The sequence below is a fragment of the Gopherus evgoodei genome, chromosome 3 (assembly GCF_007399415.2).
Source record: "Gopherus evgoodei ecotype Sinaloan lineage chromosome 3, rGopEvg1_v1.p, whole genome shotgun sequence".
NCBI classification, from domain to species: domain Eukaryota; kingdom Metazoa; phylum Chordata; order Testudines; family Testudinidae; genus Gopherus; species Gopherus evgoodei.
This window is the reverse complement of record NC_044324.1, coordinates 7937261-7961703: the sequence shown is the minus strand read 5'-3', so window position 1 is coordinate 7961703 and position 24443 is coordinate 7937261. Positions and strand designations below refer to the sequence as shown.

General features: G+C 45.4%; 2 protein-coding genes across 7 annotated transcripts in view; one reads left to right on the top strand and one right to left on the bottom strand.

Moving 5' to 3' along the window:
• The window catches only part of FAM186A (family with sequence similarity 186 member A), a 28915-nt gene extending 7817 nt beyond the window's left edge, over nt 1–21098 (bottom strand). Inside the window, exons 1-8 of one of the 4 annotated variants that reach the window (XM_030554909.1) lie at nt 21019–21098; nt 16519–16750; nt 15354–15530; nt 11724–14805; nt 10293–10485; nt 8817–8992; nt 7945–8130; nt 2427–2778 (exon numbers count right to left, since the gene is read on the bottom strand). In XM_030554909.1, coding sequence (XP_030410769.1) covers nt 2736–2778; nt 7945–8130; nt 8817–8992; nt 10293–10485; nt 11724–14805; nt 15354–15530; nt 16519–16675 — 4014 coding nt within the window. In that variant the 5' untranslated portion in view covers nt 16676–16750; nt 21019–21098 and the 3' untranslated portion in view covers nt 2427–2735. Of the gene's footprint in view, nt 1–2426; nt 2779–7944; nt 8131–8816; nt 8993–10292; nt 10486–11723; nt 14806–15353; nt 15531–16518; nt 16751–17422; nt 17923–20229 lie in introns of those variants that run through there. The other 3 variants (XM_030554908.1, XM_030554906.1, XM_030554907.1) reach the window with 3 other exon arrangements.
• A 92-nt stretch (nt 21099–21190) lies between these two features.
• LARP4 (La ribonucleoprotein domain family member 4) overlaps nt 21191–24443 on the top strand; it is a 51348-nt gene continuing 48095 nt past the window's right edge. For 2 of the 3 annotated variants that reach the window (XM_030554911.1, XM_030554910.1), the window contains exon 1: nt 21194–21360. In XM_030554911.1, the coding sequence (XP_030410771.1) occupies nt 21343–21360 (18 nt within the window). In that variant the 5' untranslated portion in view covers nt 21194–21342. Of the gene's footprint in view, nt 21361–24443 lie in introns of all 3 variants that reach the window. The other variant, XM_030554912.1, reaches the window with a different exon arrangement.

The following is a 24443-nucleotide window of genomic DNA, read 5'->3' as shown; positions in this document are numbered from 1 at the left end:
GAGACTCCTGCACTCGGATACTCCTTCCAGCTCCCTCTCCCACTGAGAACAAACTGCTGCTTGTATCTCTCATCAACCCTGACTCTCAATCACATGCACTCAGTTCTCTAAGTCCCATGAATTAGGCGGAAAACCAGGCACAGGTCAGAGCTGAGTTCTGAACCCCTTAAAGGCTCTTTGACAGGCTGGAAATGGGTCTCATGTAAGAACCTGGAAAAAGGAGAATTTAAGGGTGAGGGAAGAGCAATAAGAATTGTTGGCTGTAAATTGCTCCCACTCCAGAAACCTCTCTTCCTTTTCATTAAGTTGCATTATGGGCAGTGAGGGCATCCCTGGCTTTTCCATGACCTCTCTCTCTCTCTTCTCTGCAACTTAATGAAAATCAGGGTTTCCCAAATACTGCTCTCCAGCTGTCGTGCCACCAGAGTTGCTCTCCATAGAGATGAAAGGAAATGGCTTAACATCCAAATTAATTTCCTGCCTTAAAATGAGATTTCAAGCCAGATGTTTCTGATAGGCTTGTGGACCCCAGCCTTTTCTGGGAATTGTACCCATATACCAGGTGGAGAGACAGTCAGTGTCCATTGCCTTCCATACTGCGTGTACCCTCTAACCCCCAGCAGCTCCAGCCTTGCCTTGTGTTCACCAGAGAAGCTCTAGCTGCTTAATTGGTTACACTAGCACACACAACTGAGTAGGGGATGAGGAGAGACAATACTGTGGGCTCACCTCTCCGGTGCAATCTATGCAGGCTACTTCGTATCATTCATACTGCACAGCGTGGCTACATGCATGCCACAAGTTTGATCAGGGGACGGAACTCAGACCCTTCTGTTCCAAGAAAAATGGACCTGACCACTGCAGCTAAAGGAGTGCTTAGCTGTGCAGCTATCAGGTCTTACCTCCTCTGCGGGCTGCTAGGCACAAACCCACATAGTAGATAGTTATTGTTATTACCTTTATGGTGCAGTAGCATCTAAAGGCCCCGTGCAGTGAGGTGCTGCACACATACATAACAGACAGTCCCTGTCCCAAAGCCACTTGCATCCTTGAGTAGATCTGACAGTTCATCTAACAGGAGAGGCTGTATAAGCTGCCCTACTGTGGAGGTATTTATATTGCACTCTCAGCCCACATACCTGAGCTTCTCACCAGAGGCAGGCAGAACACATCTGTAACCTCAGCTCACACCGTGACCCACGTTAGACTCAGCTGCATGGTTTAAGATGGGGAGAGACTCCTGGAAGAGCTTGGATCCCAGATGTCAGTGCTTGGCTGCACTTCAAATAAAAGGAAATTCTTCTTCACATAGCGCACGGTCAACCTGTGGAACTCCTTGCCTGAGGACGTTGTGAAGGCTAGGACTACAACAGGGTTTAAAAGAGAACTAGATACATTCATGGAGGTTAAGTCCATTAATGGCTATTAGCCAGGACGGGGAAGGAATGGTGTCGCTAGCCTCTGTTTGTCAGAGAATGGACATGGATGGCAGGAGAGAGATCACCTGATCATTGCCTGTTAGGTTCACTCCCTCTGGGGCACCTGGCACTGGCCACTGTCGGCAGACAGGATGCTGGGCTGGATGGACCCTTGGTCTGACCCAGTCTGGCCATTCTTATATTCACGGATGTAAGTGGAACATTAGGAAAACACCTCTACATAAGTAGCTGCAGGGTTGGGAGGGATGCATTTCCACTGTGTCTGGGAGCAGCCAAAACCTCAGGGCTGCTGGGAGTGTGATTCTATCACACACCCAGCAGTAATTTATCTTGATCCCATCTCAGCTACTCCAGGCCTCTTGACTACAGTAGTTATTAGTCATTTGCATTTGTCAGAGTGCCTGGTAGTTACAGTATTTAACTTTGGCTGCTTTTGGAAGCAAATTCCTGATGCTCTGCCCCAAGTGCTCCTTTGAGGTGGAGTTTCCTCTTGCAAAATGAATGTGAGGGGTGCTGAAAAAGCTATGCGTGGCCTAAGTCAATTGGTTCTGACGACTGTGAAAGATTTTGCTTTTGGTTCAAATACATATGTCACAAGCCTTATCACCATACTTCCCTAGCACAGTAGTCAGGATGTCTTGAAGATGCTATTGTTCCAGGTCCTCTACTAAGGAATACATGACACAACGCCACACCTCTATGCAAATAAGTGTGACTCTGACAGAGTAGCCAAGCAGGGCTAGGAGACCAGAACTCCTGAGTTCTAGCCCTGGCTCTGCCATTGATATTCCTCCCCTTATCTGTCACCTCAATCCACCAAAATGAGATAAAGCTTGCTATAATCCAGCCCAAATTTATATCAAGCTAATGCTTGCCTGAAAAGCACAACTTTTCACCTTTCCATTCAGTCCCCTTCACTATATAACCTCTTGATTTTAGTATATAGTGCACATGAATTTTGCTCTATAACACACATGGGCAGAAGGTGCAATTGTTTCTGTTGCAGCCCCTTATTCAGCTAATAAGAGAAGGCCCAGAGGGATGGAGGGGCACATTTCTGAGCAGGAACAGAAATTCAGTGGAAGGACTGGAGTTCAACGGAAGTTGAGAATTCAATGGAACTCCCTTAGGAGCCTTTGACAATCCCAGCCTCAACAGAGTGGAACATAAACTGCAGTCTTACAGTAAAGGCACATGGCCATGAAATAAACACAAAAATATACTTTATTTGCTTTCCACATAAATTTCTGTTGTGCATTAAACTGCATCTGGACTATCCTATATTTACATGAGTTTTTAGATGTGTCCATATGTTTTCCATCTGGGAAGGTTCTGGACTCTAAAAAGAAAAAAAAAGACAAAAAAAGACAGGCTTATTCTTACAAAATACTAATTAGTTAATAGTTATGCAGAGACCAGTCCTGCATACCTGCTGCATTTAAAGTCAATGGGATTGTATGTATGTAAGAACTAGGGGCATTAGTGACTGATATCTACAAACAAAAGGACCAATCCTAAAAAGTGCTGATTGACTGCAACACCCACTGGTTTATTTGGGAGCTAAGAACACTCAGCACCTTACAGAGTCAGGCCTTTAAATACTATGGGATGGTCTAATGGTCAGAGTGAAGGCCTGGACATTAGGAAATGGTGATGTCTAATCCTAGTGCTGACATCAACGCCCTTAGATACTTAGGGGTTGATTTTCAGAAATGCTGAGCACCTGCAGGTTCAGCTGGAGTTACGGGTGCTCAGCATTTCTGAAAATCAGGCTGTAACCTCTCTTGACTCTGTTTCTTCATTATTTTGATACCTTGACACTGTGGTAGAGGGTGCACTAGAAATTCATGAACAGATTCTGTGGACAAAGACAGATCTGTAAAACGGGGATAATACTTAACTACCACACAGCGGGTGTGTGAGGATTAATAGGTTAATGTTTGCAAAGTGCCTTGAAGATGAAAAGTGATAAGCCTTATTACATCTGGTGTGCACACTAAATTAGAACACAGAACAGGATCCCAATCCAAGGCTGTAGCCATTAGGTACACAGCATCACTGAGGATATATCTACACACCCTGTGGAAGCGAGCCTCTCAGCTCAAGTCAACAGACATGGGTTAAGGGGCTCACAATAGCGCTCTAAAAACAGCTGTGTAGGAGTGCTTTGAAACTGTGGCTTGGGCAGAAGCTAGTTATGGCTACACTTGAAACTTCAAAGCGCTGCCGCGGCAGCGCTTTGAAGTGCGAGTGTGGTCGCAGCGCCAGCGCTGGGAGAGAACTCTCCCAGCGCTGCACGTACTCCACATCCTCTACGGGTGTAGCTTGCAGCGCTGGGAGCCGTGCTCCCAGCACTGTGGCACTGTTTACACTGGCGCTTTGCAGCGCTCAGGGGGGTGTTTTTTTCACACCCCTGAGCGTGAAAGTGGCAGCACTGTAAAGCACCAGTGTAGCCATGGCCTGAAGCTCTGAAGCCTAGGGAGAGAGGTGAGCTTCAGAGCCTGAGCCACAACTTCAAAGTACTGTTGTCTACACAGCTTTTTTTAGAGCGCTAGCATGAGACCCAGGCTGGGAGACAGTCATGGGCTGTAAAGACGCACCTCAAATGTCACAGCAAATCAAGCTCTGAAAGGTAGTTTAATCTCACAGAGCCAAATCCTACAGTTCACTGTGAACGGTCCCTTAAAACATGTGCTAACTAGTTATACTAAACTATCTATTCAATCTTGTATTTAGCTAGCACACTCTTAGAACCTTTCCCAGACTTGACAAAGAGCTCTGTGTAGCTTGAGGGCTTGTCTCTTTCATCAACAGAAGCTGGTCCAATAAAAGATATTACCTCACCCACCTTGACAATCTAAGGTCACACTCAGTCAGAAATCCCCTTGGTGTCCGCTGGATGCCATGACAGAGCCAGACAATAATATTTGACATGGTCTGCATATTTTGCTATCATTTTTTGTGCTGTTTTTATTTCACTTAAATTTGCTTCTCTCTCATTCTTATGCACATGTCTTAGAGACAGTGGTCAGTGAAACTTCCACTGAACTGTGCCAGCTGGAGCCCACAGCCTGGCAGGAAACTAATCACTCAAATGGACTTTGATTACTCAACTCACTGTAACTCAGGTCCTGCCCCCACTGAGAATTTATGATAATTGCAGGCAATATTCACAGACAGGCCAAGCACTGAGGGGCGGGGCTGGGGGGAGGTAGCGGTTTGTGTGTGTATATATATAAAAAAAACTGGTCCTGAAATGCATATTCAGCATCTGCATCTTTCCCCAGCACAAAATCCAAATAATTCCCAAATAACTCCTCAGTCCCTCCCAGTTTGCCCTCCAGTTTGTGGGATCCTTTCCTGCTCTACCAGTGTGTGAACCTCTAACGGAGAAAAGCCTCAGATTTCTTGCCCTGTAAAACCCACCAAAGAAGCACCACTTCCCTCTGCCCCTCTAGCTGGGTATGCAGAATGTCAGTGAGATCTGAGCATAAGAGCTAGGCATGTCTGTTTTTCTACTGTGTTTGCCTCTTGCAACTGGTAAGATTCATTCCCAGTCCCACTAGACTGATACTCTCATTACCCTCAGAAAGTTTATCCACAGTTTTGTAATATGAGCATCAACATTGAAATAACTAGAATGATGGATTCCAACACCAAAGGACTCTGCAGGCCCCTTCCAAGGCAGGTGACCTGGCTATCATACACTTCACTATGTGGGGAGCTTTCAGAGGAAGCCTTGAATCCATGGATACTGCCTGCTCTGTATGGACATTATAGATTCATAGATTCCAAGGCCAAAAGGGACCATTTTGGTCATCTAGTCTGATCTCCTGTGTAACACAGGCAAGAGAACTTCCCCAAAATAATTTCTACAGCATCTCTCTTAGAAGAACATCTAGTCTTGATTGAAAATTTGTCAGTGATGGAGAATCTACCACAACCATTGGTAAAGTGCTCCAATGGTTAATTACTTTGACTGCTAACAATTTACAGTTTATTTCTAGTCTGAATTTATCTAGCTTCAACTTCTAACCACTGGATCTTTTTATACATTTCTATGATAGACTGAAGAGCCCATTATTAAATATTTGTTCCCCAGGTAGGTACTTGCAGACTGTGATCAAGTCACCTCTTAACCTTCTCTTTGTTAAGCTAAATAGATTGAGCTCCTGGAGTCTATCGCTATAAAGCATGTTTTCTAATCCTTTAATAACTCCTGACACTTCTCTAAACCCACTCCAATTTATCAACATCCTCTTGTAATGCTGGCACCAGAACTGAACACAGTATTCCAGCAGTGGTCACACCAGTGCCATATGTAGAGGCAAAATAACCTGTTTCCTGCCACTTGGGAGTCCCCTGGCTATGTACCCAATGAACACATTAGCTCTTTTGGCCACAGTGTCACACTAGAAGCTCATATTTAGCTGATTATCTCCACTATGAACCCCAAATCTTTTTCAGTCAATGCTTCTCAGGATAGAGTCCTTCATCCTGTAAGTATGGCCTACATTCTTTGTTCCTACATGTATACACTTACATTTAGCCATATTAAAAGGCATATTGTTTGCTTGAGCCCAGCTTGATTACTCTATATCAGTGACCTGTCCCCTTTATTATTTACCACTCCTCCAATTTTGGTGTCATCTGCAAATTTTATCAGTGATGATTTAATGTTTTCTTTCAGGTTATTGATACAAATGTTAAACAGAGTAGGGCCAAGAAGATCTTGGCACTTTTCACAAGAGTCAGGGTTTCCCAAATATTTCCCAAGCCCCATACCTAATTCTGTACAGCCTGATTGCTGCCCTCCACCTCAAAGGTGACTGGATTCTATGGCTACGGTGGCCATACGGTTTGTAAACAATGTCTGGATAAAAGGCACTTGGTGAATGTTGGAGAAGGTGAGCCCAGTTCTGCTGTTTTCTTCTGGAGGTACTTTCCACTCAACTCCCTTGTATCCTTGAATCATCAGATCAGTTTAAATGAATAAATGTAATGAGATTCCATGCATGTGTGTGTAGCAATTAAACAAGGTTAAAGTTTGGGGATACAAATTCGGTGCAGTCAGTGTGATTCTGAACACAAGGATGCTTTAAGCTTTGTGTGACTAAACAGTGACACCTACAGGCCACTCATGAAGAGAGACAGGAAGGGAGATTAACTCAGCTCTAGCTCAGACAAAGGTGGCAGCAATGTGAGCACAAATCATGAGACATATGGGTCACATTTTTGCCCCATATCATCTGCTGCTTTGGCCCTGGATTCAACGAGCATCTCTACTTGTCTGTGAGAGGGGAAAGGTTTTTTTTAATCATATTCCTGCCTAGCCTTAGGGGTTTGCCCTGTGGTCTTTGGCTTGCTATGGGGAGGGGCAGAAGTGCCATGGAAGCCAAAGTGACATTGACCATGACAGAAGGAGGCAGAGAGGCCAGGTTGGCTGTAGAGGAGACAGTTCTGGAGCCCAGAGCCCTGCAACTGTCTGGATTTGCATGAGCATAGCTGGTCCTTTTAATCCATGCAAGCTTTTTAGATCTTGAGGGTCATGGGGAACAAATGGCTTGCCTTTCTCAGCTAAAAAAATGTGGTAATTCATCACATTTTGGGGTGCTCCTCCCCCATTCACAGGAATTAGTCTTGTCCCCTGCTCAGGTAGCTTTGAGCACCACCAGCAGAAGCCAGCACCAGCAGCATGTGAACCTGCAGCAACAGGCTGTGCAAAAGTTCTAAGAAGTTCCTGGAAGAAGGAAACATCAGCACTTTGCCAAGGCTTTTGGCAGACGGGAGAAACACACACCGAACCAGCAGGGCAGAGCGACATCTGGCTGTAGGGGAACACAAGCAGTGTGGTGTGGATGGGAGGTGGATGCACATGCCATGCGGTGGGGAGCTAGCTGGGCTGTTATTAATATGTAATGCTAAGGTATGTTGTTAGTTCAGTGTGCTCCCATTACTCCCGGTTACTCTGATAGGTGTAGCCATGTGCAAGTATCAAGGGAACTCTTACATCTCTAATGTTGTGCCTGAAAATAGTATGTTGGCCTCCTTCTTGGTCTCCACTCATAGCACATTTGCATCCTGCCTCCCTCACCTCCCCCACAAGCCCTCTCACCTTCCTTTGCCCACGCCCCTGCTTAAATACAGCTCTTTCTGCAGCATAAAACCAAGGAGACCGAGTGGCTTCAGTCAAAAAAGAAATCCCATTCATCATGCAGAGAGGTGTAGGATGGTCTAATGGTTAGAGCACCTGGATGGGCATCACAAGAGCTGGGTTCTATTTCAGGTTCTGATACTGACTTGCTTTTCCCTCTGTGCCTCATTTTCCGCATCTGTAAAATGGGAATACAGATGTTTCCCTAACTCACCTGGAAGTTTAACTCATTAATATTTGCAAAGCTTGGTGAGGTCTTTGGAAAGAGGAAATTAGAGACTGACACGGTCATATTATTATAACATGGTTCGTCCTGCAGACTAAGGTAAAATAAAATGTAAGGCTGCTTACCGTGTCTGCAGAGACTTAAGGGGTTTGCTCCTAAGTGAGCTCACATCCAGTTCCAGAAATCTAGGGATATCTGGGAAACCAGCCTGGGACCAGACCAGTGACACAGGGGGTTTTGGAACAATAGGAAAACTGTGAGAGATGACATCGGTCCTCCACACTGACTCTATCTGGCCACAAACCTGTTCACTGCAAGAGAACAAGAACGCAGTCATTTGGAAGCAATAAAAACTACTCAGCTACAAACCTATTAACACAGTAATAAATGTGATGGGCCAAGCCATGGGCTCCTGACTCGACCCAGAATGTACAAACAAGGCATTTAAACCCATATTTAAGCACCTACATAAGTGGTCCAGTGTTCTAAGAACTTCAGTGGGAGATGGAAGTGAGAAGTGCCTCTCAGGATTAGACTCCAAAGGGAGTTTGCTTGAGTCAATGACAGGACTTGGCTCAGTAGCAATTGAGGGTGCTCAGCAGGATTGGGCTTCAAAAGGTGGTTGGCAGCCCTGGAGACTGAAGTCCTCTGCGTAGCCACAGAGCAAGTACAGAGAGGAAGGGAAAAAGCTGAAACAGCCAACATGGGAACACAGGGTATGTCTTACTCTGGCTGGAGGTCTTGAAAGAGGGAGACAGTGAAAAGGGGGAGAGGACAAGTCGAATGCTGGGGCTCTTGGGGCTTGATCCTGGTAGAAGTTGATCACTCTCAAAAGTCAGTGAGAGTTGTAGGTGCTCAGCCTCTTAGAGGAGGCAACCAGCACCTCACAGGATCAGGACCATAAAGAGGACCTGAGCATCAGACCACAATTTGGGGCTGTAGCAAGGCAAGGTGTGTTAATAAGGGCTGCCTTGAACATTTCCAGACTCCCATATACCTGACTCCAGCTGGATGCATAAAGTCTCTGACTTTCTTCACACTTGCCAGGGGGCTTGGATAGCCAAGGGATTTGGATCTAGCATGGGCTGAGGACGGGAACTCCTTCATTTCATCCACTGCTTTGATTACGAGTGGGGATGGGCTGTTGAGGTGGAGTTCAGCACTCAGTCGGAGCTAATGGAACAAAAAGAAAAGAAGCTGTCGTCCTGCTGCCAGTGCTTCCCCTTCCTTTCTCTCACTCACATTCAGAAATAACCTGACTGAAATCAAAAGGGCTACCAGGGGTAAAACTGGATTAGGGGAGAGGAGAACCAGGTGCAATTAATCTGTACACTGGTAATAATAAATAATAATAACAACAACAACATCTAAATCCTCTGCCAGTAGGAGTTTGAGTAAGACCATAAGGATTGGAGTTCGTAATCATTAGTAAAAGACTAGTAGAGATAATATAGTAATTATAGGCCAGTACCAAACAGACAATCCCTGCCCCAGAGAGCTCACAATCTAGCTATTAGGATGCAACAAGTGGACACAGCAGACAAATGGGATGGGGAGTGGATTTGATGAGATGAGGGAACAATAAAACAAAGGTTAGCATAAAATAAAAGCAGAAGCCTCAGTTCGCCAGGTGACAGTGATGTTTAGGCATCATGGCAGAGGTAGGTTTTATGGAGGGATTTAAAAGAGGAGAAAGTGGCACTTTAACCTTTTTTACAGGGATTTATTAATTATTTCAAATCCCAGAAAGCTGCCAAGCACCCACAACTCCTGTTGACTTTTCTGGAGGCTACAGGCAGTTAGCATGCTACTCAGTATCAGGCATAGTAACATTTTGCCTTTCTCCAGCTCCTTTCAATTGAAGGCGAAGTATTTATCTCGCCTCCATTACCATAGTACCTGAGCACCTAACAATCTTTAATGTATTTGTCCTCTGAGCACCCCTGTAGGGTAGTTATTATCCTGTTTGCAAATGGGTATCTGAGGCACAGCGATGCTAAGTGACTTGCCCAAGGTCACCCAGGAAGTCTGTGGCCGAGCAGGGACTTGAACCAAGTCTGAAACTAGTGCCCTAATCTCTGGACCAGCCCTCTTCTTTGCAACCACAATTGATCCTCAACACCCTCCCCACTCCCTGGAAGACTAGGATTCAAGGATAGATGGGAAATATCAGTAAAGGTGACATCCACTCCTGTGCAGACAGACAGAGCAAGGCTGATGCACTACTTAAGTCCCACTTATGCCCTTTGGGCCTTTGGCATAGGCCTTGCGCTGACATTTCTGCACGGGGAGAATTTCATCCTAGCCCCTTACACGCTATTTTTCTATCTTGTTATGCCATTGGATATTTCTAATTTTAGAAACAAAAGTGACCAATAAAAACCAAGGGCCACGCTTTTCTCTTGGTTACGCCAGTGATGTCAGCAGGATCATCTGTGGGAACCAAGAAGAAAACGTCGCCCCAAAAGCTAACCTGGGCAAACAAGGAAATCATCTTGCCAAGGCAGTGTCGACGTGCCTGCTCTGCTGTTTTTTGTTTGGCCACCCAGCACTGTAGCACCTTTTTCCGGTAAGCATCCACCCTCTCCACATATGTATACAAGTTCCGGACCTCAGCACCATCATTTACAGCTCTGGCAGCTTCCAATCTGGACATTAAGGTTTGTCTTGGAATAGAAAGAAAAGGAATTAAATTATGAGAAGTATTTCTTCTCCACAACAGAACCTATTTACATCGTTTGGTGTGTGTTGTATTAGCAGGGGAGTGGGGAAGGATATGCAAACTGAGGGGTGCTTTGGATTTAGGGTTCTGTCTAGCCATACATCCAGCCATCCCAGGTTTTCTAATGTCCTATTATCTTAATTTCTAGATGTTGCAGTACCTTGTTTGCATCTCTTTTAATTAGAGATGGTCCAGATCACAACCCTGTATCCAAAACTTTTGACCTTTGGGGTGTTTGAAATCTAAATCCAAGGGCTGTGGCTTGAGTTCATCACTACCTTTTTTCCCAAAATTCATGATTAGGGGTGGGATAAATGGTTCTGGCTTTGACCCATCTGTAATATTGAGGCCAGGTTTTTCTGTCAGATCTGCACAATGGATCTCAGCCCTAATATTTTGGAGCATGGAAACCCCACTCATATCACTGGGTGATGAGACCATGTGGAGTTTCCTCTGTGGTGCTTTGAGACTTTATCTTCCAACCCTAAAAAAATATATATATAGAGAGAGAATTGATAGGCTAATCTGATTGGTTATGGGACAAATACCAAGAGGCACCAACCACCCAGAACGGCCATAGAAGTAAGGGAAACGGTCTGTCTATTGCTGAGCTAGGGCCAAATCCTGAGAGATGCTGAGCACACTTTGCACAATCCTGTTCTGACTGAGATCAGTGAGAGTTTGACCACTGAGCTCAATAGAAGCAGACTTTAATGGATGCTACACATGCTTAGCACCAGTCAGGATCTGATCAACTGGACCCCATCCTGGCTGCCCTGAGGAACAGCCGAACAAAGAGGCTGCAAAGCAGCTGTTCTTTGGAGAATACCCTGGTGCAGATGGTGCAAGACGTTATTTGAGCCCTTTCACCAGAGCCCCAGGTAGAGGGATATTCCAGGGTGTTTTTGCGTGTGTGGCATGTCAGGGAAGGCAGGGAGCATGAACTAGGTGTATCTGCACCTTACTTATTCCCCAACTGCCACAAGGCCTGTGGTCTGAGTAAGGCCCTCAGGATTTGTACCATTGGCTTCAATAGGAATTTTGCCTGTGTAAAGACTGAGCAAAGTCCTGCTCCCATTAAACTCAATGGACAGGCTCACATTGGCTTTGATGGCAGCAGGAACAGGTCCTTAGCAAGGATTTGGCCCCACATGGATAACAGTAGTCTGCATATGTTGGTACCTGACATGCTGGAGGTGGCAGAAGGAAATGTATTTGTGGAAGAGGAGAGCCAGCCTCTCAACATCAGTGTGCAGGGTCTCAGTGATAACTTCCTTCGCCTGCATGTGCAGGTGTGGGGGTAGTCTGCACTTCTGGGTCGCCTGGCCCAGCAGCACCAAGTTCTCCCTCTGAGCCTCCACATCCACCCAGTATCGCTTCTCTGACATACTGGAGGGCACCAAGCTCTTCCCTTTGGTCTTCTGAGCCAGCGTCGGGAGCCAGTTAGTCTCCTCAGTAGACTGAGCTTGAGAGTGCAGGGATACTTTGCTCTGAGTGGGAACCATTTGCTGGGTAGAAGCCTTGAAATATTCACACAGTAGGACCTCTTCCTTTGCAATCTCTCTCCCTGGCCTTAGTGGGGTCTGTTTTGTCAAGTGTTCCAGGGTCCCAGGTTCTCTGCTCCTGGGAACTGGTTTAGGCTTTGCGATTAGGTACTGCTCCTGCTGTATCTGTTTTTGCAGCAGCTTTTGCTGTTCATGCAACTGCTGTAGCCATAGCCTCTCCTGCTCCTGCTGCTTCACCTCCTGCTGCTGCCACTGGCTCAGGTGAAGGTCATGTTCTTCTTGCTCCTGCTGCCACAGCAGCCGCTGTTTCTCATGCTCCTCCACCTGCTGCTGCCAGTGCTTTTCCTGCTCCTGCTGCTTCACCTCCTGCTGCTGCCACTGGCTCAGGTGAAGGTCATGTTCTTCCTGCTCCTGCTGCCACAGCTGCCGCTGCTTCTCATGCTCCTCCACCTGCTGCTGCCAGTGCTTTTCCTGCTCCTGCTGCTTCACCTCCTGCTGCTGCCACTGGCTCAGGTGAAGGTCATGTTCTTCCTGCTCCTGCTGCCACAGATGCAGCTGCTCCTCATGCTCCTCCACCTGCTGCTGCCAGTACCTTGCCTGCTGCTCATGCTCTTGCTCCTTCTGCTGCCACAATTTCTGCTGCTCCCGCTGCTCCTCCCCATGCTGCTGCCACAGCCTCTGACGCTCTTCCTGCTGCTGCCGCCACAGTCTCTGCACCTCCTCCTGCTGCCGCCACAGCCTCTGCTGCGCCTCATGATTTTTCTGCTGCTCTTCCTGCCACTGCTGATATAGCCTCTGCTGCTGCTGCCTCAGACTCTGCTCCTCTGCTTGTTCCTCCAGCTGCTTCTTCCACTGCTTGTGCTTCTCTTTCTGCCCTTCCTGCAGTGGCTCCTGCTGTGGCTGCAGCTCCTCAAACTGATGCTCTTCCTGCTGCAGCGGATCTACCTTCTCCTTTACCCCTTGCAGCTGCTGCTGGAGCTGCTCCTCAGGCTGTGGTGACTGCCATTGCACCTGATACTGCTGCTGCTTCTGTATCTTCTTAAACCATTCCTGTTCCTCCTCCTGCCATTTCTCCTGCTGCTGTTGCTGCCATTGCTGCTGCCATTGCTTGGGAAATTGAAAATGTGCTGAGATATTAGGTTCCTTCAACAGGGCTGCAGGAAGTCTCCATTGTGAGATCACAGGAACTTTGGACTCCAAAAAGGGACTGTCAGGGTCATTCAACTGGATGGAGGAACCAGGGACTTCTTTCCCTGGAATGAGGATCCCAGGAAGAACCTCTAAGGGTGGCTTTGCCTCTTCATCATGCTCTTCAGTCAGCTCCAGGCTCCTTGGAAGCTTCTGTTCCTCTAAGCTGCTGGAATATCTTATCTTCATTTTTGAGAAGCATTCTTCCAGTTTCCTCTCCAAGGCCATGTAGAGCCTTTGGGCTTCTGGGTCCTTGGGCAGCATCCTCTCTGCTTGTCTCTTCCCAGGAGAGGGACATTTCCATAGCTTCTCCATCTTCTGCTCTAGATAACCCAGGAGAGCTGAATTAAATCCATACAGTGCAGTGGATGAGTCCAGCATGCTTCTGCTGATAGGGCTCTGAGGCATTATTGTACATGTCTCCTCAGTGTACAGGCTTTCCTTCTTCCTCCTCTGCTTTCCTTTCCTAGATACCCCTGGGTATGGGAGTTCTGTTGGGGATGGAAGCCTTTCAATTTCTTCTTCACTGTCAGCCTTGAGCTCATCTTCATCTGGTAGGATCTTATGCCACTCACCAGTGACATCTTCAACAACTTCCTGGGTTCCACCCAGGAGGTTCACATCCCATTTGTCAGCAGCCTCTGTTTGCTCACTGTCCAGAGGTTGTTCATGCTGTCTTCCAGCCAGGTCTTCTGAAGTCTCTTCTTGTTTTTCCACTGGGATGACTGCGTCCCATTTGACAACAGTGTCTTGAGTTCTCTCTACCAGGGCTTTCTGTTTGTCATTGGTGCCTTCACCTCTCTCTACTGAGGCTTTCAGTGCTGGCTTTTTATCTAGAAGCTTTGCATCTTGTTTGTCACTGGTGTCTTCTGTTTTCTCTACCAATGGTCTCTGAAGCTGCTTTTTATCTGGTACCTTTGCCTCTCTTTTCCTACTGAGGGATTTAGCAAGATCTGCCTGGGATTTCCATGACAGCTTTTCAGCTGACAGATTTGCAACCTTTTCCCTACTCACATGTTTATCATCTTCCTGGGATTTCCTTTCATAAGAAGCCCTGGCCCCAGATTTCATGTCTCTTAAAGACAGTTCTATCTTTACTGCTGCTTTTTCCTTCACCTTGTGCAGTTCTTTTTGTATTGCTTCATTTTCTATGAAAAGCATCTTGTATTCGTGTTCAATGCTTTGGACTCGAGCCTCCAAGGATGCCTTTTTTTCATTAAGCACCTGTACTTCCTTTTGAAGGTTCACACACTGAAATTCCTGCTTCCTGGACTCCTGGGATACTAAGGTATCATACTTTGCTTGCAGGCCACGGGACTGTTTGGTTAGCAGAGTGAAGGCTTTGGTGAGATTGGCCACCATTGTCACTATATATTTAACAACAACAACTTCTGCTTTGTTGAACCGTATAGAACCTACAAATTCCTGTAACATGGTAAGGAGCTCAGACGTCCTGGAGAAAGTTACAGATTCATCTTCTAACATTTGTTCAGGGCTCAAGGGCTGGGCTTCGTGAGGTTTCTGTGCAACTTTCTCTCGCCATGCTCTCCACATGCCGGTTTTGGGAACAACTGGGAAAGTTAGACACACAAGGAGAAAGAATTAAGGTCTATAATGAAATGAAGGATGGTCCTATGGTTAAAGCTCTGGGATAAAACTCAGAAGATCTGGGTTCAATGTATGTCTCTGCCACAAACTCTCTGTGTGACATTTAGGGTGACCAGCTGTCCTGATTTTATAGTGACAGTCCTGATTTTTGGGTCTTTTTCTTATATACCCCCTATTACCCCCCACCTCCACCCTGATTTTTCACACTGGCTGTCTGGTCACCCTAGTGACATTAGGCTAGATTCTTCACTGCTCAGTCCCCCATATTTAAAATGGGGATAATAATCCTCTCTGTATCTAGCTTGTCTACTCAGTTTGCCTCTGACTGGGAAAACACTGGGGTGCTCACAATAAAGATGTACACTAGGATGGAAAGCATATTGAAATGCCTCATGCCTGAAGGTCACTTTTGAAAATCTGGCTACATATCCATCAGATCTCTGTTCGTCCAAATTAATCAGAAATATTAATTCCTTTCCTTTTCTTATTTCAAGATGTTTGAAACACATACTTGATTTCCCCCTCTTTTTCCTTCTGTTTTCCACAAGAGGTGTGCAGAGATTGATTAGCTGCATTATACATCCTTCTGTATAATCAAGGGAGGTCAGCAGCTTGGTCTCCATATCACTGACCCACTGGACAGTGGAGGTGTCTCCTACTTGTTCTTTGCCTTCTGACAACATTTCACCTTGAAAAGAGCCAAAGCAAAAAGGGGAATGAAGCTCATGTTAATTACCTTCCAGCAGAAAATCAAACCCTTATTAAATGATACAAAAGATCTTGGCCTGATGGTTAGCAATTCATACGTGATATGTCTCTACAGCCAGGTATGGCCACAGAAGGGTCTCAAAGCTGCACAAGGAGGTCTGGTGAACACTGTAACATATCACACAAACACAGGAAAATATATAGGGAGGTGGGGACAGCAATGCTGTAGGGTGGGCAGGGAGCAGGAGTCTGTGAGATGGAGTCTTAGGGCATTCAGTAAGGGCCTCTGAGAGGGCTAAGGAGGCGGGCAAGTGGCTGTCTCCCCTTGCTGGTGAGAAGGAGATGGGGATCATGTTTGGGGACAGAGAGTGTGACAGGTATTAAAAACTAATATAATTCATCTTAGATCCTTCAGTGGAGAACCATGAGGGGAAATCACCTGATTCCTGGTATTCTAAAGGTTAAATTCAAGATGGTCCTGTAAATCAGACCCACCCCCCACTATATAGCTGCAGGGTTTGAGCAGAGATAGGTGTGACAATTGGGGTCCAGACACCCCCTGCAGAGAACAAGAAGTTTAACTCCCCCAAAAAAGCAGTTAAATAAACCGATTGCATACGGCCATTTACTATAAAAATATACCAACTACTGGTGTCTGGGATCTGAGCCATAGCACCACAGCATTAAAGCACCCCAAGATTATAACGGAAGGTGGTGACCAAACCCCTTACCAGACTGGGTGATCACCCAAATATCACAATGGGATCAAACTATGAAGTTGGACTCCAGCTCAAAACTTCCCCAAAGTTCAGAGGCTTTTGGATCCAGGTTTTTGACTGACCCCATGATAGAGATATAGGGGCCAGGTGGAGAGCATGGTTCCAGACATCCCTAAAGTTTAGGGCTACAGCTCTAGAGCTGCCTGTACTCTGGAGCATCCCAGGGGCCATTTGTCTCCATTAACTTACCCCATTCTTTTAATGATTCCAGAACAAACTTTAAATCTTTCCCTTGAGCTGTGCTGGTGTTGAGCAGGATGACTACCTTGTCCAGTAGAAGTGCCCGCCGTTTCCTCTCAGCCCAAGTGCCGGAGAGGAAAAACTGTTCTTCTATCTCTGGGTCCATCCGTTCGTCCCCTTTGAAGCGGTCACATACCCGGTTCACATTGTCCAGAATTACAAACAGTTGCTTAAAAACCTCCTAAAGAGACAGGATGAGGCCTTAATAATACTGTTTCTAGATCACCCTACATGCAAGGAGCTCAAGCCTAGGTAAGCAAATCCACTGGACTGAGACTCAGGAGAGCTAGGTTTCATTCTGCCACAGACTCCTTGTGTGACCTTGGGCAAGTCACTGAAATTTCTACATGAGATAATACTTCCTTTTGCCTACCTTTGTTTGACTTCTCTATTCAGATTGTAAACTCTTTGAGGCAGGAGCTGCCTCCCATTATGTGCTGCCTAGTACAATGAGGCTCTGATCTGAGTTAGGAGATCTGGGTGCTACAGTAACATATAACAGAGGATGAGTTAGGAATAGAACCTAGCTAGGGAGGGTCTCAGCACTGCAAATGGGAGTGCTTAACACTTCTCAGGATCATGTCCCTTTATTTCTAAATGACAAATATCAGGAAGTAAATATTCTGCTCCTCAAATTGCTGATAAAACCAACCGGCAGTGAACACGAGCTGTTCACTAAAATGGAAAGCAACTCAAGACCCCTAACGGTAATGGGAATATTTTGTGGAGCATAAAATCTCAGACCTCCACCTATCTCTGATGCCTCTCCTACAAAGGGCTAGTCTCCCTTGCATCCTACTCACAGGAGGCATTCAGCAGACCCAAAGATCAGGTACTCAGTGTCAAGATGTACCTTCCTGGCTCTGTCGAGCTGGGCAGCATCAATTTTCTCCAGTATGTTCTTCACTGAGGGGGGGATTTCAGTAAGAGGACTGATAATGAGTTCCAATTTAGAGGCTGCAGCTTCAAGCTCAGGTTCTGAGTTTGTTTCAGATTCATATGAGCTTCCTAATGATGATGATGATGATGATTCCTGCACTACCATGTTTAGAACCTGGTAGTTTTCCTGCACGAAGAATAAACTTCTGACAATTCCAAACTGAATCACAGGGTAAGCCTGTTTAGTTTCCTTGTTCTAGAGGTGTAGTTGGAGGTCCAGTTTCTCTGGCTGTTAGCTCAACAACAGAGGGACAAATGGACTTGTCACCAAGAGATGAGAATATTCTATTTGTCTGGGTGATGTCATAATAACTTTTCCTCTGGTTCTATCCCGATATCATCAGGCACAGTGAATGGAATGTACATAGATAAGACACCTACCAAACAGGATTTACTAATTAAATAACCCCTAGAGAGATTTCAACAGGAATGCTTAACACAGGGTGACCAGACAGCAACTGTGAAAAAACAGGACAGTGGGTGGGGGTTAATAGGCACCTATATAAGAAAAAGTCCCAAAAAACGGGACGACTGTCCCTATAAAAACAGGACATCTGGTCACCCTAGCTTAACGAGAAGTCTCTAGAACAGTTATATCCCGGTCAGTACAGCTTTCTGGTAGAAGGTTACATTGCTGGCTGTACTACAGAAGGTCAGAGCTGCAGTTGTCCAATAATCTTTCTATCATTTATGTACTTCAAGCACAAGTAGTCCTCAGTGGGACACATGTGAGTGGTTCCAGGGACAAGACTCTAGTGGTGCTGGACATTTTAAAAATAGAATTGCTTGTCAGAGTAATTTCAAATGAAGCCATTCCTGGAGAGGAGCTGCAGGGATTCCCTAACATAACTGGTGCTCAAGCTTTTAATGCTTTGTAAGGCTATTTAAGAAAAAGCTTTTCATGGACTCACTTCCCCTCCCAAACCCAATTTCCTACCTTTTGTCTATAAAATATTTCAGTCTGCAGACCACCAGGAAAGGACACCACAAGTGCCCATGGACCATACTTTGATTATCAGTGCAATATTGTGGCTGGAAATCATTGTTCTTGGATCCTTCTTGTATTCTTTGGAAATTTTTCTTTATTTAGCAGAACTCACTGCCCTACCAAGCTGGCAAATTTAAATGTTGTATGCAATGTTGTAGCTGTGATGGTCCCAGGATATTAGGGAGACATGATGGGTGATGTAATATCTTTTATTGGACCAACTTTTCTTGGTGAGAGAGACATGCTTTTGTGCTTACACAGAGCACTTCAGACCTGAAGAAGAGCTCTATGTAAGCTTGAAAGCCTGTCTCTCTCACCGTTGGTCCAGTAAGATATTACCTTACTCACCTTGTCTCTCTAAATTGAAATGCTGGCATTTGTTCCTTCTACCCTCACCCACTTTCAGGACTCCACACAGTGAACTATTCCATTTCCCACTCCAAAGTTTCATCTGTTCCTGCTCTTGATCTTATCCTACAAATACAAAGAATTAGAATTAAAGCTCTTTGCCACCTTATGGTGTGTGAGTGGGGAAAGCAGATAATCCTTAGAATACAGGCCTCTCATGGCCTCCTATGAGTTATGGGAAAAGAGCATTAGGAACCTACGAATTGCCAGACAAGATCAGGAGTCCATCTACTGCAGTATCCTGTCTCCAGTAGTGACCAATACCAGATACTCAAAGATAGGTGCAAGAGTCCTAAAATGGAGGGCTAGATAAAAATGTACACAATTTTGCTGAATTTTTCATTATGCAATTTAAAAAAATCAACAGTTTTTTTTATATTAAAAGTTTTTCACAAATGTTTGTTTTACATCTTGGGGTTTGGGGTTTATTTTCAGTAATTCTTCCCCTGACATTCTTTCCCCTTTTTATTTTCTCTCCTCTTCCCCCTTTCACTCCCTCATCCTTTTGTATTTTACCACTGAACAAGGGAGGAAAAAAGGGAGAGAAGGTTTGAAAAAAAAATTATAAACTAAAAACAGACTAAATGTCTTGTCTTCCAAGTTTTTTTTTTTTTTTAAGGAAACAAAGAAAAAAATGTTAAAGAAAACGTCAGGTTTTGAAAAAAGGCCATTTTTTTAATTACAAAATTTCAACCAGCACTGCTTATTGCTAATAACCACCCTCTTCTACCTCAAAACCTCAACCTATACCCCTCCTCCACATTACAAAAAGAAAGCAAATTAATCAAATTAAATTAATAAACACTACCCTGAGCTTTGGAATTTTTACCCCATAAAGGGTGAAATGCCAGAGTCTTCACAAAGTGCATTTGGGATTTCACAGTTTAATACTGCTTTTATGTGGAAGGCACTCAGATACTAAGGTGATGGGTGGCAGTATAGAACTATCTAAAATAGACTGGAGAGAGAACTGTCTGTGTATGTGTGTGCAAGCATGTGCGTGTGCGTGTTTATTATTAGAAATTATTTGTATTGATGGATCAGAGATCCCCCTGATGCTAGGTAATACACAAGCATATACACAGGCATAGTTTGACTTCTATATATGGGGGGGCAGCTAGCTCCAGTCAGGTCAAGGCTGCATGTGGCAACGTGTGTAAATTATGTGCCTGCCCGAGGCCTGGAGTTGGGGGGGCAATGCCTGCTCCTCAATTATGCCCCTGGACATATATAAAAAAGGTAGGTCCCTGCCCCAAAGAGCTTAGCCTGAGAGAGTCCATTTCTTTCAGAATTGGAGATTCATGTTGGTCTTTTTCACAGGTTACCTGTTACTCTGGATAGATTAATTTTCTCCTCCTGAGGGTGGGGGATAGCTCCTCTGTCTCTGATAAAAAGGTGACAAAACATCTGTCGGGGACTATGAAACAGAGCCACATCTTGTGGGTCACAGTGATGTTTGAGTACATGACCCAGCTTTTTCGCCATCTTATTGCTCTGGTTGAGGCTCAAAGACCTTGATGTGATGCAGTGTTGTAACTCTTGTGACTTGTTACAGGTATCACAATATTTGGAATTCTTCTTGAAGCCTCAGACCCTGGAGTCCTGACATTACTGTGAGACTCTTGGCCTTTATCTCACGGTTGTGGAGAAAAGAGGGCCAACATGAACCAGAAGAGCCCCAAGTGTATTGTTTTTAAGCCAGTCTGATGATTCTGAAGGCCTGACTCACGGTTTTGAAGGCTTGAGGTTGGTGCTACTTGAAATCCACTTCCATGGCCCCAGGCTCAGCATGCTGTGGGGCCATGATCCCACCTTGGGGCCCTTTAATTGCTCTGTGCAGCCTTGACATGAGGTCACGCTGTTTGGATGCTACCTCATGGCTCTGTGCTGGGCACGTTCTGAGGTGGCACAATGGCCCCTTCAGGGGCACACAGAATGGTACATCCCCCCGTGCACCCCCACCGCGTCGAGAATGGCACGTTCCCCCCAACACACAAACAAGGAGAGGACCACTCCAACGGATTCCCTTCCCCCTGTTGTTCAGAGATTGGTACATGCCCTCGGAATAACAATCCCAAGAGCGTAGAGAATGGTATACCCCCTCTGACACCTACGCAGAATGGTTCATTCCCCTAGATTGCTGTGTCCCCCCGCCCGGGCAATAGTACATTCCCAAGAGGACCCTGGCTAGTTTCTTCCAACTGCCTTCGATGACCCCGGAAGGACTTCTAGGTGGTGACCCGGCAGAGGCGGTGGCTGCCGGGGAGAGGCGGAGGATCTGGAAGGGGCGGGGGCCCGGGCCCTGGCTGGCGGCAGCAGCCGGAGGCGGAGCTCGAGTGTCCTTATCGCTGGCGCTGCCGGAGCCTGCCTGGGAGCGGGGAGCCGTCCGAGCCGGGATCCCGGGCCCGCTGGCCTCGGGGGGAGGCGGGAGAAGGAGGATGCTGCTGTTCGTGGAGGTGAGGAGGGGGCCCGGATTGGGGGGAGGCGGCGAGGCCGGCCGGCCGCGTTGTGGGGCCATGTGACTTTCCAGGCCGCACACGCTGCTGCCGCGGCTGAGCCAGCCAGCCGGCCGGGCCCGGGGGGAGGGGCCGGACCTGAGACAGCAAATCCGGCCTGGAGGAAGGGGCTGTGGAGTCACCTCGAGGAGAGTGAGTGGGGAGAGCCGGGGGGCCCAGGAGGCCGCATGAATGGACTTTGGGGGGTGACAGGAGCGAGGGGGCTGAGATGAGAGGGGCAGTTTGAGAGCGAAGGTGAACGGTGGGGCGGACTGGGGGTTAAGAAAACCTCGCCCCATCTCTTCGTCCCCGGGAGGTTCTGTCAGTGGCCGGGCTGTCGGTGCCATGCTAGAGAGAGGGAAAGCGGGAGGGGGAGTCTTGAAAGGCACCGCATTGACCTTTTGTAAAAGTTGCCCTGGTGGCTGCCTGGTGCATGGCGCGGCGCGTGTGAAGGTTACACGGTGGGCGAGAGAAACCATTGAAGTTTTTTAAAATTTTAAAATCCAAAGATTTGTTTTGTTCTTTCGTTCGCCCCCCCCCTTTTTTTTTAAAGCAGAGGCTGCCATGGCTTGTGTGCAATATAATCAGCTGATCCCTTGCTTTCTCTGCCTGGCTAATGCTTTGAGTAGATTCCAGAGCATATTGTTCTTTGCATTGTATAAACGTCAAACTAGCAAAGCTGCAACTTAGCAACTTGGCACTGGCTAACTGTGCCCATTAATAGAGCCTGTGGAAGGGTTGTATTCCACAGGTTGTAAGGCAACTGTGGTGAAAAAGAATCAAATCTAGCAGGATCTCTTAATTGCTTGTATATTTTGATATGGTTTGATGGGAACTAATTACAGCAAGTTGAAACTTTTTTTTAATTCAAATCTTTTTTTTTTTCGAATGTATTCAAAGCATTTTGAAGACTAAGGGAATTGTGGAAGTGCTTTTGTAAAGTAACATATAGGAAACATTTAATCCTAGAAAAAACAGTATGTATAGAGTAGAAAAGGGATAAACTATTAATTCTCTTTTAAGATTATAATTTGTACTCTTGGACTTGCGCTCTTTCTCATTTTTCTGAAGATTACATAGACTCGCAATGTAGTTACTTGCCACTGAGAAACTGGCTGCTTCCTTGTTTCAGTGGACTTCCTGGTTTTCCTTAATTCAGCTGCTGTGCTTAGTTTTTCAGTTTAGTAAACTGAATTGGAAAAAAATGGAAGTAATGCATATTTTGGTAAAATTAAAGACTATATAATTTCATTAACTAAACCTAGTACATACAGGTGTATAGTGTTTCTGTACTTTGAACCTAAATACACATGGCACATTAAGGAACATTTCTTTTGAATCTGAAAACTTACAACTATGCTTTTATTGTTGTTGTTATTGTGGTTTGTAGCCTTGATGGACAAAGTAGACTGCTTCTTTATTGCACCACCAAATAAATTAGACCCACACTTTTAGGTAAAGTGTTTCTTCACCCTTGGCTGTATATGAAGTCCTTTGATTGTGTATTTGGATGGAGATCATTTGGTTCTAACAGATATCGCATCTACTATTACTGAAAGATCAATGTGTTTAGCAAACACTTTTTGCATCACTTTAGTGAAACTTAATTCCATTGTTTAGATTTCATAGTCTGTAGTGCACTTTGTTTAAATGTTCCAGATTGGTTTGACTTAATTTACTGTAAGACAAATTAACATAATTGACAATCAGTTTGTAAGCACCTAGAAGATGATAAGGTGATAAGTAACAGTTAAGAACAAATCATGTCAAACCATCCTAATATGTTTACTTGTCAGGGTAACAAGCCTTGTGAATGGGGGGGAACTAGTAGATGTGATGTGTCTTGACTTCAGTCAGGCTTTTGATATTATCTCACATGACAGTCTCATAAACAAACTAGAGAAAGGTAGCCTGGATGAACCTACTATCTGTTGGGTGTGGAATTGGTTTGAAAACTGTACTCACTAGTTATCTGAGGTTCACAGCCAAGATGAAAGGGCATATGGAGTGGGGGTCCCACAGGGATTTCATTGGTCTGATTCTATTTGATATCCTCATAAATGATTTTGTAATGGAGAGAATACACTTCTAAAGTTTGCTGGTGATACCACACTGGTAGGGGTTGCAAGCGCTTTGGAGGACAGGATTATAATTAAAAATGATCTTGACAAACTGGAAAAATGGTGCGACATGAATAGAATTAAATTCAAAGTACTGCACTTAGAAAGGAATAATCAATTGCACAAATACAAAATGGGAAATGACTCTAGGAAAGAGTACTGCAAAAAGGGATCTGGAGGTTATAGTGGAGCAGACTGATTCATGTTAAATGTAATACTGTTGGTGGGAGGAGCAAATATTTTGGAATATATTAGCAAGAGTGTTATAAGCAAGACATCAGAAGTCATTCTTCCACTCTGCTCAGCACTGATAAGGCTAATGAGTTCAGTTCTGAGCACCAGGAAAGATGTGGCTAAATTAGAGAAAGTCCAGAAGATAGCAACAAAAATGGTTAAAGGTCTTGAAAACTTGACCTATGAGGAAAATTTGGAAAAAATGGGTTTAAGTCTGGGGAAAAGAAGACTGAGGGGGGAGATAAGTCTTCACGTACATAAAAGATTGTTATAAAGAGGAGGGTGATAAACTGTTCTCCTTAACCACCGAGGACAGGACAAGAAGTATTGGGCTTAAATTGTGACAAGGGAGATTTGTTTTATGTCTTAGGAAAAGCTTCCTAACTGTAAGGGTAGTTAAGCACTGGAACAAATTTGGAATCTCCATCATTGTCTAATCTGCTCTCAAAACCCTTCAAACACCTTTCAGGGATGGTCTGATAATAATTAGTCCTGTCCCAGTGCAGGGGACTGGACTAGATACAGATCTGTGATTTCTATGTTCGCGTTAAATATAGAGCCCAATATCAGAGGGGTAGCCATGTTAGTCTGGATCTGCAAAAAGCAACAGTCTGATAAAATGGGTATTCACCCACAAAAGCTTATGCTCCAATACATCTGTCTATAACAGGAGTAGGCAACCTATGGCAT